The following is a 19,049-nucleotide window of genomic DNA, read 5'->3' as shown; positions in this document are numbered from 1 at the left end:
GAAAGGGGAAAAAGAATGAGAGAAAGAAGGACATTAAAAAACATCAATGCTCCCAGACCTTGAATTCAAGAGGGATGCATTGGACACAAATGAGATTAGTCATCCATCCGTCTATTCATTGATTGCTTCAGGTCTATGTGAGTGCTCACTTGAGTTGTTTTGGGTAAGATGTAGAAGTCTCTCTGTCAGTCGCTGCTTCTCAGGACCAAAACGACTCATCTGCCTCTGAATTTCCTGCAAAAGCACAGTCATATAGAATACTGGTTCAAAAATTTGCAATCAGTAAGATTTTGGATTTTGCATGTTTTTGAAAGAAATCTCTTATGCTCGCCAAGGCTGCATTTACAGTATTTGTATAAAAAAAATACTGTACAGTAAAATATTAAGAAATTTGCAATTGCAATTTAAAAATAAATGTTTTCGATTTGAATATATTTTCAAATGTAATTTATCCCTGTGATGACTCAGCTGAATTTTTAGCAGTCATTACTCTTCAGTCTCACATAATCCTTCAAAAATCACTCTAATAAGCAAATTTGGTGCTAAAAAAAAATATAAATTGTATTGTTGGAAATAGTTGTGCTGCTTAATATTTTTGGATTAGGATTCATTGATAAATAGAAATTCAAAAGAAGAGCAGTTATTTGAAATTACAAAATGCCTTTACTGTCATTTTTGATCAATTTAATGCATCTTTGCTGAATAAAAATTCATTTCTTGAAACATTTTACTGATCCCAAACTTTTGCACAGCAGATAAAATGAAAAGAAAGTAGAAAAATAATAAATACAATTCTATTCATGCAACAAAAACAAAACCTACCTCAAACTGTAACTGTAGGGAGTTGATATCTGTAATACGACTATCTCTCTTCTGATTGATCAGGTCCAGCTCGGCCCTCTGGATCTGCCTCTTACTCTTGGCATCCCGCAGCCTATCGGAGATCTGCTTATGCTTGTTACCCTAGGAGACGAAAAGACTGAAATGTTTTTAATTTCTAATATACTATAATCATCAATCCCACAGAAAACAGCATGTTCAGAATGAGGCTTGATGGGGAACATAACGTATATGGAAGGAGAAAAAAATAGAAGGAAGAAATGGCAATCTGACCACCGCCTCCAGCTCCATCTCGAGACTCCTCTTCCTGTCCTTAAGTCTCTGTATGTCGCTCTGCTCTTTTTCTCTCTGTGTCTGAAGCTCCACTCGTTTACTCTTCTCCCATTCCATCCGCCTCTGACGCTCCACTTCCTGAGAGAGTGATACAGAGAAGGAGAGGTTAATCTACAGATATATGGTCTAATCACTCATACAGACATGAATATACTACGTAATAACGCTCCCATCATTTTTCCCTGGGCAAGGATCCACTCCACTGGTACAGTATATATTACGGTTAACTCTATGACTTAATTAAATCTATCTAATGCCATGCCATTTTTTAAAGCAATTACCGGTAACCTATTTTCCCTTTTTTGTATATAGTATAACAGTATATCTTCAATTTCAAATTATTTATGTTTCTGTTATTTATGATCTCTAAAGACCATCACAGCAGGACATTTTGCTTGTGTGATGAAACGCAGCATTACAGAATTATTACATTTTTTCATGTAAGACCAAATAAAGCATAATAAATTATAGTAATTCATAATTAATAATCGTTCACAAGCTTTCCGATCTTTATTAATAATTCATTTTTATTTTAATTAGTTAATTTATGCACGATTTAATCAACCACTATATTCCTAACTTAATATTTCAACATTAACTTCATTACATTATTTATACAAATGCAGGAAATGTATATGTATGCATTTATACTGTTTATATATATTATAGAGTTATATTCAATATAAATTATTTTGTAGAACACACACACACAAAAAAAAATCGCAGGGCTTTGCTGTAACATTCGTGGTCGTTCAACCTCTGTCTGCCCTTGCATGCTCCACTTGCCTCACGTCGCTCTAATTCTTTCAGTCTTTTTTCTTCTCTCTGTCGCTCTAGCTCTTTCTGTCTCTCTATCCTCCTCTCCTCCTCCCTTTGTCTCCTCAGCTCCATCTCCCGGGCTTCTCTCTCTTTTCGTTCTCTTTCCTCCATCTCCTTCTGTCGTCTCCTCTCCTCCTCTCGTCTTGCCTCTTCTCTCCTCCTCTCCTCCTCTCTCTTTTGTTCCTCCTGCAGAGCCAGACGTCGCTTTTCCAGCTCTGCATTTCCTCTATGGAAATTCTCCTTTAGTTTATCCTCAAATGACGCTGACAGAGACAGACAGAAATGTGAGGTAAGTGTCATCAAAGTCAACACAATAAAAAACAGTATAATACAGAACAGAAAAGTGTATATTAAAAAAATTACTATATGATCTAAGTATTCAAAAACTACTATATCATGAGGTTAATCATATTATTTCAACCCAAACTCAAAAGAGACTGAATCAGCAATATTTGGAAGGATCATTTTCAGTACTGTACTGCATTGTGAGCATTAAGCATTAAGCATTGAAACAGGTAAATACATTATAGGTCAGGTTTAAAAGGCAACACATAGTTTTGATTAATAAATGTAAATGTTCTGTGTGTAGCTCATATAGCATCATTTAAAAATTAAATATTAAAATACAAATATCATATATATTATTCAGCATATAGGCAATATATTGGTCACCTATAATCTGTTAACATCCACTATGTATAGTATATGTGTATGCAAAATGCCATTACTCTTGCTTCTCTGTGGTTGTTCTGGCTCAATCAGCTCAGTGTTAATCAGAGGAACAGGTCCGTTCAGGAGGTCACATGATTTCGCTTGTCTGCAAACAAACGCACACTCACAGAATAAACACAATCTCCTCCATAACTTACTCATTCCAGCATGGGCGGGTCTATGTGTGTCTTACCTGAGTGAAGGCGGCACAAGGTCTAGAGGTAGAGTCAGAGGTAAGGGCCGCCCAGTCTTGGCCATATCAACCAGGTGCATTGCTAGAATAAACTCTTCTGCTCTCAACTGCCCATCACGATCTACATCAGCAAGAGCCCTGAAGACAGAGATATACACACATAATGTGCCCATGCACACACATTTGTGATTAACCTGGAAGCATTTCAAATGTTTAATAGATGAATCAGTTCCTAATCATCAATGTCATCAAAACATGTTCTTCTTGAGATTAATGAGTGATTCATATGATTTCGTGAACTCACCATATGGTAGAAAGCTGTGTTTGCGTGAGGTTAGATGTTGTGAGGGCATTCCTGACCTGGGGACCTTCAAACAAACATACATGTCATGCCTAAGATGCATGCAGGGATGCTATCAAATGCAAACACAGCCATTGCCTCCTCTTTCTGACATCTATAAACTCACAATCACCTGACAGGTATCCGCTCATCAGCTTGTCTAGACTGTTGAACTGCTGCCGGTATTTCAGACGGGACAACTGAGGCACCGCCCAATCAGATGCATTCATTTTGGGGGAGTTACTCGCAAGGGAAGTGGTGGAGGAAGAGTTAGAACTGTGGAAATTTAGAAATAAAAGATTAGTATGTTTTTCTATAAAGGTGATCATTTAATATGTAATGCTTTTAATTTCTAAACAAACACACTTATGAAGGCCTTATGTTGCACCTAATTAATAAATGTATGGTAGTCTTGAATGTACCAACTAATGCTAAATACAGATCCTTCTCGTTCTCCAAATCTGCATGTTCAAATAATTCCTGAGTTTTCACTTGTAAAGCACTCTGGAATTCAAAAATTGCATTTGCATGGCAAATTCTTATCAAATGAGCTCCATTTAGCAGCTGTTCATTAAAACTAATATAATCCTCTCATGAACCAATAACCCATACCATCATAAAACACAGACAACTGGTCTCAGGCTAGCTGCAAGATCAGCTTTTACTTCAGTACTGTGAGATTCTGCTGGGACTTTTTATAATTGATATTTCTGAGCAACATTTGTTGAATCCTTGTTAGTGCAGTAATAACCATTACCGGGACCATTAAAATCTTAATCACAATTCATAATTTTTAGCAATTCTGCAGTATTATAACTCTCTGCTGAAAGTTTATTGATTTTTAAATATTCTGAGACGACGCTAACAGGATTCAGCAACCTTCTGCAGTTCGGCATGGGCTGGAATGACAGATAGAACGTTTAGAATGTGAGATATGTCTTAGACGACTAGTAGGCTTAGATTATGTGACCTGAGGGGAATGATCATCCTGGTGACTGGCTAATACACCTCCAAACAGACCCAAACACATTTGCACATACAGGTGGACACACACAGACAAAATAAGGCTGAGCGATGAAGCTAAAAATATATATTTTTCACTCTTTTGATAATATTCATATATAATATTCAATAATCACACAACGTTTCACTTCACAAGAAGTTAATTTATTGTTTAGAGTCGAGTGGATTATTGTTTTTTTATTATCTGTTTGGACTTATTCTAATGGCACCTATTCACTGCAGAGGATCCATTAGTTACAAGTGATGTAATGCAAAATTTATCAAAATCTGTTCTGATGAAGAAAAAAAAATATCTACATCTAGAATGGCCTGAGAGTGAGTACATTCTCTTTCTTTTTTTTTTTTTTTGATAAACCATTTCTTTGATATGATCAATTAATTTGATAAAATAGCTTTAAAAAAACTGTAAAAAATCTAGATTTATATATATATATATATATATATATATATATATATATATATATATATATATATATATATATATATATATATATATATATAAACACAAAGAGAATAATATTTAATCATTGTCGTTCATATGCATTCAAACAACACTGCATATTTAATATTTAATCAACACATTTTTACTAAAACATTTCTTTGAACAATTCTGAGAGATGACTTGCTGGGTTAAATTTTGAAATGATTCTTTGAAATGGACAGATTCCATGGCAATTGAAACTTAGAAAAGTTTATGGCTAATTAAAAAGTCTATTAAATTGATTACGACATACATGATGTTGCTTAATTTTATATCACCGGGATAATAATCATCTCAAATTAATTGTGTATATTAGATATATTGCACAGCCCTAGACCCAAATTAATTTTACACTGGCACTGAGCAGGAATTAGTGGGTTTATTACAGGCTTCTTTACCACCACGTGGAGATTGGATGACTCTCGGAGGAACCCTAACAAGATTCTATTAAGATACAAGGAGACAGCTGTGCTCTTCAAGCACTCTGTCAGCAAATAGACTCTTATTTACTACAAACTTCTAGTACTGGCAAAACAAGCCCAGAGTAAGAGGGTGTCTCAGAGTGCAGTTCTCAGAAAATCACTGTATTCACAAAATCACTTTTACTGAAACAAACACAATCAAACGCTTGCATGCAAAAGATATTATACCCAATTCCAATACAAACAGGGGTGCTGAACTTAGTATGGATGGTTCACACCTGCTAGAGCCAAGGTCCAAGAGTGAGTGAGATTTACTCAAACCACTGGAGACTGGGAATGCTGGAAATATAAAAGAAGAAAGATAATTACTTAATGCACATACATAATTTGTTATGAATTAGTTTTATTTGACTTTGAGTTATAGATTATGCAGTAAATCAATGTTTGAGTCTCACTGCATGTGGTTTCAATAATAAATGCATACTGAATGTTCATTTGTGCAAAATGGTGGTTTGTGCATGAATTTAGAATAGAAGGGGTTGCAGTACCTGGTGTTGGTGTGAAGAAAGCTGCATTGCCGTTAGGTAAAGCTTGCACACTGAGAGAGTTGGGCATCTGAGCCAATGGTCCTGACATCAGTGCAGGCACAGGTACCAAAGGGGTCATAGCAGGGGCTGCAGGGATGGCAGTTAGGATGGGCATCACTGACATGGCAGACAGATTTGGCATGGAACCCATACCTGAAACAAAACAAAGCCAGATTATATGAGGTAAATATTTTTGTATGATGTATTGGTATTTTTTATTATTATTAATTGGTACAATATTGAACATTTAACTGTATATCGGATAATTAGCTGTTCATGCTCATTTCTGCCAATTTAAAAAAATTATTTTACTTTTGCCATTCATCTACAGCTCAGTTTTAGATAATCATCTACTTATTTAAGTTTTAGTATTTATTTTTTTTTGTATTTGCCAAAGCAATGTTTCTAATTTTCATTTACGTTTATTAAGTTTAAGTTTTTCTTCTAATATTTATATATTAGATCGTATTATATACATATTTTTTTATTTCAGTTTTATTTGAATAACAAAAAAATATCATCCATTTACACATTTCTGAGATTTTATATAAAAATAATAATACATGTCTTAAAAAACAATAATACATGCAAACAAACCTCACATGGCATTACATAACCAGCAATCATCTCATACCAAAGCGTGTTGATGATGTCATAGAAGGGGTAGGCGTCTGCTTCATGATGATTGGCAGGCTGGACGGGAGGGGTTGACCCTGCAGCTGCAGTTTAATTAGTTTCATTGCAATGGAGAACTCCAATCTGTCTATCTTCCCATCTTTTCCTATGTCTGCCAATGCCCTGAAATAAAGGAAGCAGCCATTCTCATTAAAAGTGGCTTACAGAACACTGATTGCTAGCACAATGTACAATTCCAGCAGCAAAACCAAGAAGCTTTGTTATGCCACCATATTTATTTATGAAACAAGAGAATTTTAAAACAAGCAAATGCTATAAACTCGAATCAGACATTCTGTACCCTGTATCAGTAAATCTACATCCTGTTTGTGGATGGGCGACAGTGTTTACACAAGCAGACTAACCGCAGACAGGAAGAGGTTACATTTGGGAACCTCCACCCTCCAGTGACATATGTGGCTACAAATGCACATTGTCCAACACACATTCATTTTGAATTATATTATGATAAATTCAGCCATGCAAAAGCAAACACAATCCCACAGGCACACACATACAAATGCAGGTTATTTGTACGGATACAGACATGCAGTGGTGCCAAAAATACACACTAGTGTCACTAGTGTTTCACACCTGATCTTAAAATTTACATCAACATTTTTGGGAAATAAATGAGAAGGGTTATACAGTCATCTGAAAAACAGAAGAACATTAAGGGTGTGTGTATGTGTGTGTATACTTACCAGACGTCTGCTAGGACCGCTGTGGGGAGACCAGATTGCAGGAAGAACATTCGTGCTTGATCTCCTAGAAAGAAAGAAAAGTTATGTGCGCTGTACAAGAGCATAATATGCATGTGCATACACTACCTTTCAAAAGTTTTGGGTGTTATGTATGCTACAGTAAAAAAAACATCAGTACTGTAAAATAACATTATAACTTAAAATATCTGCTTGCTATTTTAAGAATCCTGATACATATTTCAGGATGTTTTGATAGAATGCTTAAAAGAACAGTAATTATTTGCAGAGATGGGTAGTAACAAGTTACATTTACTTCGTTACATTTACTTGAGTAAATTTTTTGGGTCACTAATACTTTTGGGGTACCATATTTTTCGGACTATAAGTCGCACCTGAGTATAAGTCGCATCAGTCCAAAACTACATCATGATGAGGAGAAAAACATATAAGTCACACTGGACTATAAGTCGCATTTATTTAAAACCAAGCACCAACAGAAAACATTACCGCCTCCAGCCACGAGAGGGCGCTCTATGCTGCTCATTGGTAGACTACAGGAGCAATGAGCAGCATAGACAGCGGCTGTAGACGGTAATGTTTTCTCTCGGTTCATTACTCTTGGTTCATGTCAAATTAATTTTGATAAATAAGTCGCACCTGACTATTAGTCGCAGGACCAGCCAAACTATGTAAAATATATATATATATATATATATATATATACACACACACACACACATACACATGCACGCACACACATACATTAAATACATTTTATCTATATATCCAAATAAAAATAGACTATAGATATTCAGTATATGACCCAAAGTAAATAGTAACTAACTACTTGAGTAGTTTTTTTTTATCCAATACTTTTTTACTCTTACTCATTTTTTGGATACTCTACCCACCTCTGATTATTTGGAAATAGAAATCCTCTGTAACTAACTATAATCTGTCATTTTAAATATCTGTACTTCTGATCAATTTAATTTTGTCCATGCTGAGTAAAATTATACATTTATTTCAAAAAGAAAACTCTTACTGATACCAAAACTAATGAACAGTTCTGTATGTATGTGTGTGTGTTCTTACCTGACAAAAAGCCCAAAGTGGGAGCCAGAGAGTCAAATTGTTTGTCATATTTCCCCCTCTCTTCTGGAGTTATAGCCCAAATATTAAAACCACCTGCAACAATGAGAGGGACAGAGAAAGTGAAAGGGATTTTTTGTTGTTGTTGTTGTTCTGTCTTCTCAAATCTCATCCTGGATCATCTGTTGTTTTTCTCCTTTTTGGGTCTTGAAGTTCCTGCCAGTTCTCTGAGAGATTGTCTGGTGCTTTGACAAAGGCTGTTGGCTTGTGTGATCTAGGCATTAGAGCTGTCTGGCTGGAAAGAGGCTGCATATTTGACAGATTTTAATGGAATGACAGCGCCGTCAATCATTATTTAGTATTTACTGTAAACCATCTCGCAGAACAAGCCCACAAAGACCTATCAAAAATGTCAGTGTCCAGTAACAACCTGCTGCACTAACCATGCTCAAAGTGGGTCAATCTCAGCACATCTTTCACACATAGTGCTGAAGACAAGCCTTTTATCACCTGCTGGTGTTTTGGCACCGCTCTTAATAGGTGCAGACAGTACTTGATTTGAAAAATACAGCTGAATAGAAGCTCTGACTACATGGTTTCCTTCAAACAGCTAGAAAGAATATTGTTTTCATATCTATGCACATTATACACATTTATTAAAAAAACGTTAACACTAATTATGTCACAATAATATGCTAATTGCTGAAATTGTACTCACTCTCAGGCCATCCATGATCCAGATGAGTTTCTTCATCGGAACAGATTTGGAGAAATTAAGGATTATTTGCTCACCAATAGATCCTCTGCAGTAAATGGGTGCCATCAGAATGTGAGTCCAAACAGCTGATAAGAGCATCACAATAGTTCACAAGTAACCCACAAAACTCCCGTCCATCAATGTCTTATGAAGTGAAAAGCTGCATTTTTATAATAAATAAATTTATCATTACGGAATTTTAACTTTAAACCATCTCCACTGGCCAAAATACCAGTCTGTGCTTGATCTGTGCATATTTCTCTCCTGTTTCAGATGAGACAGCTTTTTCACTGGAGAAAGCAATATAAAGATTAGAGAAATTATATTTGAGCTAAAAGCAAATGTTTTAAGTTAAAAACATCCTAATAATGAATTTGTTTTGTGGATTATTGTGCTGTTTTTATCAGATGGTTTAAAACTCATTCTGACAGCTTCCATTCACTGCAAAGGATCAGTTGGTGAGCAAGTGATGCTAAATTTCTCCAAATATGTTCTAAAGAACAAACAAACTCATCTACATCTTGGATGGCCTGAGGGTGAGTACATTTTCAGCAAATTTTCATTTTTGGGTGAACTATTCCTTTAATGAAAGAATGGGGCAAATGTTTACACATCCTCTTATTCTTTCTTTCTCAGCCTCTCTTTTTCTCTGGGGAGGAAACACAATACTTTCAGTTCATGTTTTGTGCATTGTCAGCAGTGATAAGATTCAGAAAAAGGCCATCATGATTAATTAAGTGCAGGCCTGTTAAATCACGTGATGTCTTTCTTAAAAAACGTAAATTTAGCCAATTCAACAAAAGATAAAAAGTAAAAACTATTTAACAATTTGAGATAATCGGCCTTTACTTCAGGAAAATGGAGCTACTTTTTATGACAAAAAGGAGCAATTAGTCCAACCTTGAACAAGTTAGTAACAATCTTTACTCTTTACTCAAAATTAAGCTCTAAAGAAATGAACAGTACTTTTAATATGTTTGAACTCATGTGACTCTAGTAATATTAGTATTTTAATAGTCAGCAGTTTTGTTTTATTTTTACGTGAGTCTGAACACCTTATGGGAGCCAACGTTTTGATGGTGAATCTTCACATTTTGAACAACAATTAAAAAATATTTAACATTGTAAAACAGATATACTGTAGGCTGATCTGCTAAAAATGTATTTGCTAAAACAGTTTGCAATAACAAATCCACAGCTTTTCTTCTCTGCAATGTCATTCTATTGTGAAGCACATATGATACCAGAGGCAGAAACACTCAATGTTAAGTCAGTGAGCCTAAAAGCAACATAACATATTCCAATATTCCAGAACATATTTCAATTTTTGGTGGAATTATTGGGATACAGCTCATGAAGCAGAGACTGTCCTGAGTAAATAATAATGTGTATTTGCTGAAATAACCTGACTACATACAACAACAAAAATTATTGTTTAGCACTACCTACTATACCAACTAGTTTTGTACCTTTTGCAGAGAAGTCAAGCGGTACAAACGGTACCACAATCTCCTAAAACTGAAACGTGGCAACAGACTGTGACAGTGTGTGAATCAGGGAGTCTGTCTGATGTTGTATTCAGGTACTCTTTTGAGAAATTTTGATCCTTCCAGTCCACACAGTGAAACATGTCCAAGGTTTATTGCTAATTCAGGACCAATTAGCTATATATAAAAAAGGTAAGTGTGTTTCTCTGTTTTGAAAATGTAGCAGGTTTGCTTTTTTGCTTATTTAGCATTAGTGCTTAGACAGAAACACATACATAATAATACAAGTAAAAAAGAGTGAGTATACACAGATACCAAATAACCTCGCAGACACAAAGAACATATTCCTCAAAATGTCCAAAATATTCCTCGCAGTGCTGACATAAACATTTATTTGAGATGATGTAGCTATTTAGCTTTAGTCCATTTAGCCATTTACACAAATATGACTGATCATAGAAACCAACTACTAGTATTTAAACCTGCAACCTCAGCTTTCATACTTTTACCACCACCCTGATGCTTTGCCTTCAGCAAACAGATCTGAAAATCCCACCTGAGATTTTCTTAATGTCTGGAAATTGTGTCTAAAGAGTAAATGCCTTAGTTTTGCTTCACTTTAAAGCGAAACACACCTAAGGTATTAAACAAACTCCACTCACCCTGCTTGCTCTCTTTCTCTAGCTTATCATGGACTGTAAGATAAATATTGTATTAAAACATTAGTGAGAGCTGACTTAACCCACAGCAGACTGGTGTCTCAATCAGTATATCTGAAAGGTTCCTTCTTCAGATTTCACTCAGAAACAAGTATAAATGTATTACTAAGTTTAAAACATTACCAGAATTATTACCAGAATTAAACATATATTAAACACATGCACAGATTATTCATTCATGATAAAAAAAAATCAATAACATGCATTTAGAAAACAGATTTCTGAATTTATTTAACAAACAAATGTGCTCCATATTGTACGATTCAGATTCATTGACTTTATTTTATTGTCTTGAACAGTTTTTATCTTATTTTATTTCATCAAAAGTATTACCACCTACAAATATATTGCAGGTACAAACCTACAAAACTACATTTAAGGTTGAGAAATAGCTCCTCAAGGTAAAATTTGTAGTAAATATAAAAATAAACTAATGCAAATATTAGTCTATCCCTATTTAAACAGGGAAAGCAGTCATTAGCAACTTTCAGCTGGGTGTGTTCTGTACAAACACTATGCTGACTCTAAAAGAAATGTGACCGTTCTGATAACGACGTCACTAAAAGTCTGTTCCACACCAGAACCTTTCATGTTTTTCTTATAGTGCAGCGCTGCTAATGAGCTGTATCTAAGCCTCGTCATCCTTTTAAAGGGATAGTTCTAACCAAATTTAAAACCTCTGTCGTCATTTACTCATACTCATGTTGTCCAAAATTTGTATGACTTTCTTTTGCAGAACACAAAAGATATTTACAATTTGTACCTAATAGGTTCTAATATGTACACTTTAAGTGCTAATAGGTACAAAATGAACTCTTTAGGTACAAATATGTACCTTTTGAAAAGTTACCACCCCAGTGACAGCTTTATTTCTGAAAATGTGTCAACATTCCAAGATGTCTGAAGCCATCTAGACCTCTATGAGGAATGAAGTGAAATTTAAGTTCACCATTCACTTTAATTGTATATGGAAAAGAGCAAGTTGGACATTCCGCTACACCTCCTTTTTAGTTCCACACAAGAAAGAAAATCACATGGGTTTGAAAATACATACATTTAAGTACATTATAATGTGTTTAAAGAAAATTCATTCCTCTGACACACAAAAAAGCTGTGCTCTTACCATTCATGACTGCAGGTGGGATGTGAGGGACCCTCTATTCAACTGTTTGGATAACACACATCTGGAGAAACAGAGAGAAAAAGAGTGAGTAGATGCAGACAAGCAAAAGAAGACACACTATGAACGAAATGAAGCAAGAGAGAGACTGCGAACAAGTCAAAATGGGACTAAATGGGAAGAAGAGAACAAGTAGAGAGTAATGAGAATGGTTAAGAGGGCTTTAAAGGTTGAACAAAGGGAGATTCAACTCTTCTCAGCTGCTCTTGAATATTTTGCCCATTGTTTCTATCCATTTTCCTATTTTACAATCAATCATGTTGCTTGCCATAACACACACACACAAGCAACAAGCCACATCCCTGTGTACCATCAAACACTCACACACAAACAGGATATTGATTTTGCCTGACCATTTTCACCTTATGCAAAGCAGCTGTTCGTCTCTGTCTTCACTCTAAAGCTGTTTCTGGGAAACCAGCCCTGCGTCTCACAGCTGAATCTGAGATGGTGCTCCGTGGACAGACTGAAAAAACACAAGCTAAACACAAACTCCCTTTACTTCTGAGGAGGCTGAACCCATTTAAACAATTATTGGAAAAATCTAGAAGTCCAGTAAGGTTGTGAGTTACAGTGTGTACAGCTACATTCACACAGCAGCAGGTTGTCAGTCCTAAAAGTACTGTATAATACTCTAAATACTGTATAGTCCTTTCTTTACACAAATTGTGTTTTGCTTTGTTTTATGTGCTGCATGCATTTTCAGTCACGAATGTTAAGGCTTTCAATGTCAAATGGCAAAATAGGTGCATTGTGTGGTCAAACATAAATATAATCATATAAAATCCTAAAATAAATCATTTTGACAGATTTGAGAGAATGAAAATTGCAGAAGTGCCAAACAATTTAGAATTTTGTCAAACAAACAATTTTTGAATGAGATTTGAATGTTTTTAATTACAGTAAAATATACATTTGAGAGCTGAAAAGCTGAAATATCATTACAATAAAAATATGTTAAAATATATTTATTTCAGTTATGGCAATGCTGAATTTTCAGCAGCTATATCACATGATCCTTCAGAAATATTCTGATTTTGTGCTCAAAAAAAACATTTCTTGATATTATCAATGTTGAAAACAATTGTGCTACTAAATATTTTTGTGTAAAGAATGATAGTCTTTTTTTCAGGATGTTTTGAAGATTAGAAAGTTAATAAATCTTTTGTAATATAATAAAATGTCTTTACTGTCACTTTTGATCAGTTTAATGCGTCCTTGCTAAAAAAAAATGTTTTAATTTATTTTAAAAATAAAAAATAACTGACCCCAAACAGTCAAACTAATTTCATGATCTATATTGTATGTTTTAATTTTGCCTAAGCTGAACTGTAAACATGTAGAAATAGGACAGACACAGATTCTGTTAAACTGTCACCAGCGTGAGAAAGTTTGTGTGTACAAACGCAAAAAAAAAGTTGTTTTAGTCAGTGACATTGCAAGCTAATTTATGTGTTTACAAGAGAGCACAGCTTAGGTCAATGTGTTACACTACTCCAAACAAGAAGTTTACCTTTTTATATTAATATACCTGATAGTTATGTAATTTCAGGGAACATATAGGTTTATGAAAAAGCAATCCATCAGTTACAGTAATTATTAACACTGACTGCATTTCTTTGTAGTATTCTCAAAGAAAAAGCTATTGAAGCAGTTCAATATCAGTCCGTTTAACGGTTACTTTAGAGCCATTTCACAGTTGATATAAGTTCAAATTCCATAATTTATCATTTGTTTTAAATAGAAGTCACTGGAATTTTTTTAGATGGATTGGCAGTATTTCAGCTGAGCCACTGGGGAGGCAGTGGTGCAGCTCGGTTATTATCCACTCAGAAGTGAGAGACAAAATATTACATCTTTCAGTATCTGCTCCGTTATGCTAGAGTGCATTAGTATACAAATCAGCACATCTCTGAACTTCAGCTGTCAGCAAATTTTCCTGCAGTATTGGGAGTGTTTGAATCTACTTTTTCAAGTGCTAATTAGTCCTTGCCTGCCAGTGACTAACCTCATTTGCTTTAATACTGTTATATCAGTCTGCTACATCTAAGGCAGAAAATATCTGATTATCATTTGGTTGAGAAAGTGCTATGCACCAAAAAATACTCACTTCTGATGTACTACAGATCGCTGTATTTAGTATTATCAGTAAAGCTTAGTTTCTGATTCTTATTACTGAGTCATTAGGCCAACCAAATTTGAAGACCAGAACTAACTGTTAGAAATGATAGAAATAGAAACCTTCACACATCTACTATATAGAAATTTTAGAGGCCCAAATTGCACAATCAATTCTCATTCCAACCTTGCAGTGTAAACTTTACATTTACTCTAATATTAATAAATAATAATTGTTATTACAATTATTATTGGTTAGAAAGTTTGGTTAGATAAAAATTGTCAAAGCTCTTCACTCTGCAACATGCGCTTTGATTTCACATTAGGTATTTCTGTAACATTTACCATTAATCATTGACAAAAACAAAGATTTTCATATTTCATAGTGCTTTTTGTTTCTGTGAATTTCTGTCTGCTTAGCACAGCAATCTTAACTTACAATGCCACAAACAGCTTAGAAGGTCCGCACTTACAAAACAGCCCTGCATTATTGCATGCACAATGTTGTGCTTTTATGGCTCCCAGGAGAATCCGAGCTCTGTAACAGCATTGGCTGATGGATTATCTATGCTTTATGCATAAATTACATTTTAGCACAGGATTTCACCGTTACATCAGTATACAGTACCTTTATTACCTCTTCACCAGCAGGCTGCAATCCAATAACAGCAAGTTACTTGAGTCAAAAGTGTCAACCAACTGAATAACATAAATAAATAATGCAAAACATCATAGTGCAAAATATGCTGTCTGATCTACTAATTCTATTCCTTTTTCTGAGCTCTAACTCTCTTACTGTCTTAATGAAAAGTGACCCAAGGTCGAGTCCCTGCTCGAGTTCCTTTCCGAATCCTGTTTCCCTCTCTCCTCTCCCATTACTTTGTGTCTAGACTTCTAATTTATAATGCGAATGAAGGAGAAAGTCATCATCGGTTTTGCATTAAGCAGTACCGAGGCTTACGTGCTTAGAGTGTTATTTCTGTGATATGATTCATGAACAGCACAGTATCATTCGTTCCTGCAGACTACAGAGGTTAACAGTACCATTACAGTGTAATGATGTACAGTGCAAATATAAAGGCCTATGTTCATCTTGATTTCATTTCTTGATTGTGTACTTGCATGATAAAAACAATTCTAAGAAAGAAAAAAAAAGGGTTTCATGTCATGTTGTTGAATCAAAGGCTTATGTTTGACCTTAAATCTATCCATAACATGTTGTTATGACTGATCTTATCGTTCATTATAAAACATTTCCATAGTCAAAAGGAATGCTTTTTGGCATATCAAACTTACTTTTAAAATCAGCAATAATAATAATATAATTTTTGGTGTGGTGAAGATTCCTTCAGACTGTGGAAATGCTTAAAACCCCACTAAATTATACTTTGTATCATTCATCTTAATATGTGCTGACACTCTTGAAATTGGCATTTGAGGCAGAAGAGAGGAGAGATGGCGGTAATGAGAGGGAAGGTGTGACCCAGGGTTCTCATCCTCTACTAATCTATTGTGTGCAAATAAAGAGTCTATTACAGATCAATGAATGGAGGGTTAATAGACTGATGGATAGATTAAAGAGCTGAAAGCTGAGGCAGACAGGATCTGTGGTTTGGATTGGGTTCTCATACATTCACACACTGAAACTCAAAACCTCTTTAGCCTGCTGTGATTGCTTTCACTACATAAGAATGCTCATTAGTCTTTTACTTTGACTTTTAATATATAGCTCTTCCAAACACCTCACCGAATACCAGCTTTAAATAATATTAACAACAATAAAAATAATAAAATGATTATAATTATTACCATTATTATTATTCACTGTAATGGCAATTTTCTGTTTCTGTCTTAAATATATCACAACGAGTCCACACAGGTCAAAAGGCAAGTCATCAAGCTAGTGGAGTGAAGATGAGAGGAAGGCGAAGTGGATCTCAGTCATAAAGACAAAGTCCTTTAACACACAAACACAACCACATCCCTCTATACACATACAGACATTTTTCCTATTCATTTGAACCCAATTCTTTCATTCAGGGCATAGATATAACTGCGATTTTCTTCCAGTGGTCAATATAAGGGAATTAAAATCCAGTTTCTCTGTTGGCAATGCTAAAAGCCAAAGTTAAAGAACTGTGTTTCCAATTTCCATTTATAATTCAAGTTAAAATACTTATCTTAACGAAACAAGAGAAAGTTGTCAAAAAGTCATAATTACATTTAAAAGTGCCAGGCTCTGGGCAAAACTTCCCTACAACATATTAGAAAGAAAGAGTATAAGAGAGATTTTCAAACTTAAATATGTTGTTCAAAGCTAAAAACTATTCAACTTTTGTCAAATATGTACAAAAAAGAAAAAAAAAACATCCATTGAAAGCAAAAAACTAAAGGTAAAGGAAAAAACATTTTATTCTCACACAGTCATGGAATTCTGAGCTCATTTATACTGTAGCACACAGTCAACAACTGATATTTGCATGTCATTATTAGTTGAACAGGGGAATATTTTGGTTCATTTTTAAATCAGTTTTATATAATCCCCCATAATTTGCATAAAGTCACAAAGTCAAACAAATGTCATCTACAGTCCATTCAGACACATTGTTTACAATAACTGGAGAGTGTTTATGGGAATCAGAGAGGGTGTCATTTCTATTATTTAATCCAGAAATTTTGCTGCTTCACAGTGAGGACGTCTAAAAAATGTGGCTCTAAAACAAGGCTCGGGATGTGGATGAGAGATTCATAGGTGTAATAGACCCAGAATGAATTGCTTATTAAAAACGGCTCTTTAAATTTCATTCTCAATTTCACTGTTCTCATGTAGACTGAACTAGATTGAAAATTAAATTGAGTCTCTCTCTGTCTAATGCTGCAGAGATGAGGAGAGAGAGAAGAGAAGAGGAGAGGAGAGGAGAGGAGAGGAGAGGAGAGGAGAGGAGAGGAGAGGAGAGGAGAAGAGAGAAGAGAAGAGAAGAGAAGAGAAGAGAAGAGAAGAGAAGAGAAGAGAAGAGAAGAGAAGAGAAGAGAAGAGAAGAGAAGAGAAGAGAAGAGAAGAGAAGACTTTGTACATCAGTGATCTCATAGCACGGCCTGCAGATCCATGTTTATTAGAGCAACTCTAATATACCTCTCTTGCTTTTTCTGGCCATGTACACACGGCAGCTAAATACATTGTCACTCTTCTTCTGAGTGCTTAATCCCATTCTATACCCTAATTCACTCAGGATAAATCAAATGTTAAGACAACTGTTAGTTTAGTGCCTTGACAGTATTTAAAAGGCCAGAATGTAATTTTGGGATTTTGGGAGTGACTCTTCATATCTGTATGAATAGAATCATAATTTCGAGTGAATACCCACATCCATCTATGCAATGTCCTTTCTAACTAGAATTAAAGTCGTCACAGTGAGTCTCACAGTTTTTGGGCAATAAATTTAAGATGGGCAGCAGCAACATTTCTACACCCACACAAATGTGTCTCGCAGAAGCTCTGAGAAAACATTACATGAGATTCAGACACATACACATATACACAAACTGATCACTACAAACACAGACAGAGAGACAAAGTTAGACAGAAAGAAACTACTCCTTCTCTTAAACAGTAAGTCTCTTTATAATAACAACGATAGTATAGACAAGGACAGGTAGCTATATATTTTACGGTGTATTCATAAAAAAGTGCATTGGTACCAAGGTCATGGATTTGGTTATCAACTGACAAAATAACACTTTTGGATGTATTAAACCTAAATGTACACAATTAAAATTATTATTATTATCATAAAACTACATATAATAATTATTAATAAATAATATAGGCTAGCTGTACTTTAAACCCAATATGGCAATAGAAATAGGAAAAAAATAAGTATATCTATATATTAAGGCTGTCAACAATAATAAAAATTACACTTGTTCATATAAATTCACATGAATATTTAATATTTTATATGCATATATAATGTTAACTTATGTGTATATTTCCTATTTTCTCAACATTAAATGTCTTTTCATCTGAATGCCAGTTCAGAGATGAAGCTACCTGCTCAGTCTGGTTTTTTAACCCACAGCACTGATAGTTTGTAAAGTGTAATGATGACTACTTTAAGCATGCTAAATTAGATAGTGTATATAATGATTTAAAAGCAACATTTCTGGTTTGTTCTCCAAAGCAGTATTGAATTAGGTTTTGAGTTTTACTGTGGGGTACTAGAAAGCCTTTAATTTTCATTTGTTACCTAGAACGCTTCCTCATTTGTGGCAACATGGACAAAATCACTATTATGCATGCAGTGTGACTGTGTGTTTGTGTATGTGTAAGCCCAGAGTTGGCGTTACAACTACAAACAAGGTCTGAGCCTTCAAGCCATGGAACATGATATACAAGCTCTCCTTCACACACACACACACACACACACACACACACACACTAACATGCTACCCCACCCAAAATCCTTCAGTCAAAACAGCCCCAAACCTCACATTCAGGAACACTCATGTGAGGAACAACAGGTAACGCTATAGTCCACCAGTGTGAGTTCTCCTCAAAACCTTGCTCT

At 34.9% G+C, this 19,049-nt stretch overlaps 1 protein-coding gene across 1 annotated transcript in view; it reads right to left on the bottom strand.

Moving 5' to 3' along the window:
* The window catches only part of LOC132092503 (intersectin-2-like), a 36,953-nt gene that overhangs the window by 12,913 nt on the left and 4,991 nt on the right, over positions 1-19,049 (bottom strand). The window contains exons 2-15 of the mRNA XM_059498755.1: positions 12,307-12,367; positions 8,224-8,316; positions 7,129-7,192; positions 6,384-6,547; positions 5,711-5,902; positions 5,441-5,501; positions 3,370-3,512; positions 3,201-3,264; positions 2,897-3,034; positions 2,721-2,809; positions 1,956-2,255; positions 1,114-1,247; positions 823-963; positions 150-234 (exon numbers count right to left, since the gene is read on the bottom strand). Coding sequence (XP_059354738.1) covers positions 150-234; positions 823-963; positions 1,114-1,247; positions 1,956-2,255; positions 2,721-2,809; positions 2,897-3,034; positions 3,201-3,264; positions 3,370-3,512; positions 5,441-5,501; positions 5,711-5,902; positions 6,384-6,547; positions 7,129-7,192; positions 8,224-8,316; positions 12,307-12,313 — 1,675 coding nt within the window. The 5' untranslated portion in view covers positions 12,314-12,367. The remainder of the gene's footprint in view (positions 1-149; positions 235-822; positions 964-1,113; positions 1,248-1,955; positions 2,256-2,720; positions 2,810-2,896; positions 3,035-3,200; positions 3,265-3,369; positions 3,513-5,440; positions 5,502-5,710; positions 5,903-6,383; positions 6,548-7,128; positions 7,193-8,223; positions 8,317-12,306; positions 12,368-19,049) is intronic.

The sequence above is a fragment of the Carassius carassius genome, chromosome 18 (genome assembly GCF_963082965.1).
Source record: "Carassius carassius chromosome 18, fCarCar2.1, whole genome shotgun sequence".
Lineage (NCBI taxonomy): Eukaryota > Metazoa > Chordata > Actinopteri > Cypriniformes > Cyprinidae > Carassius > Carassius carassius.
The sequence above is the reverse complement of the archived record's forward strand: the minus strand, read 5'-3'. Positions and strand labels throughout refer to the sequence as shown.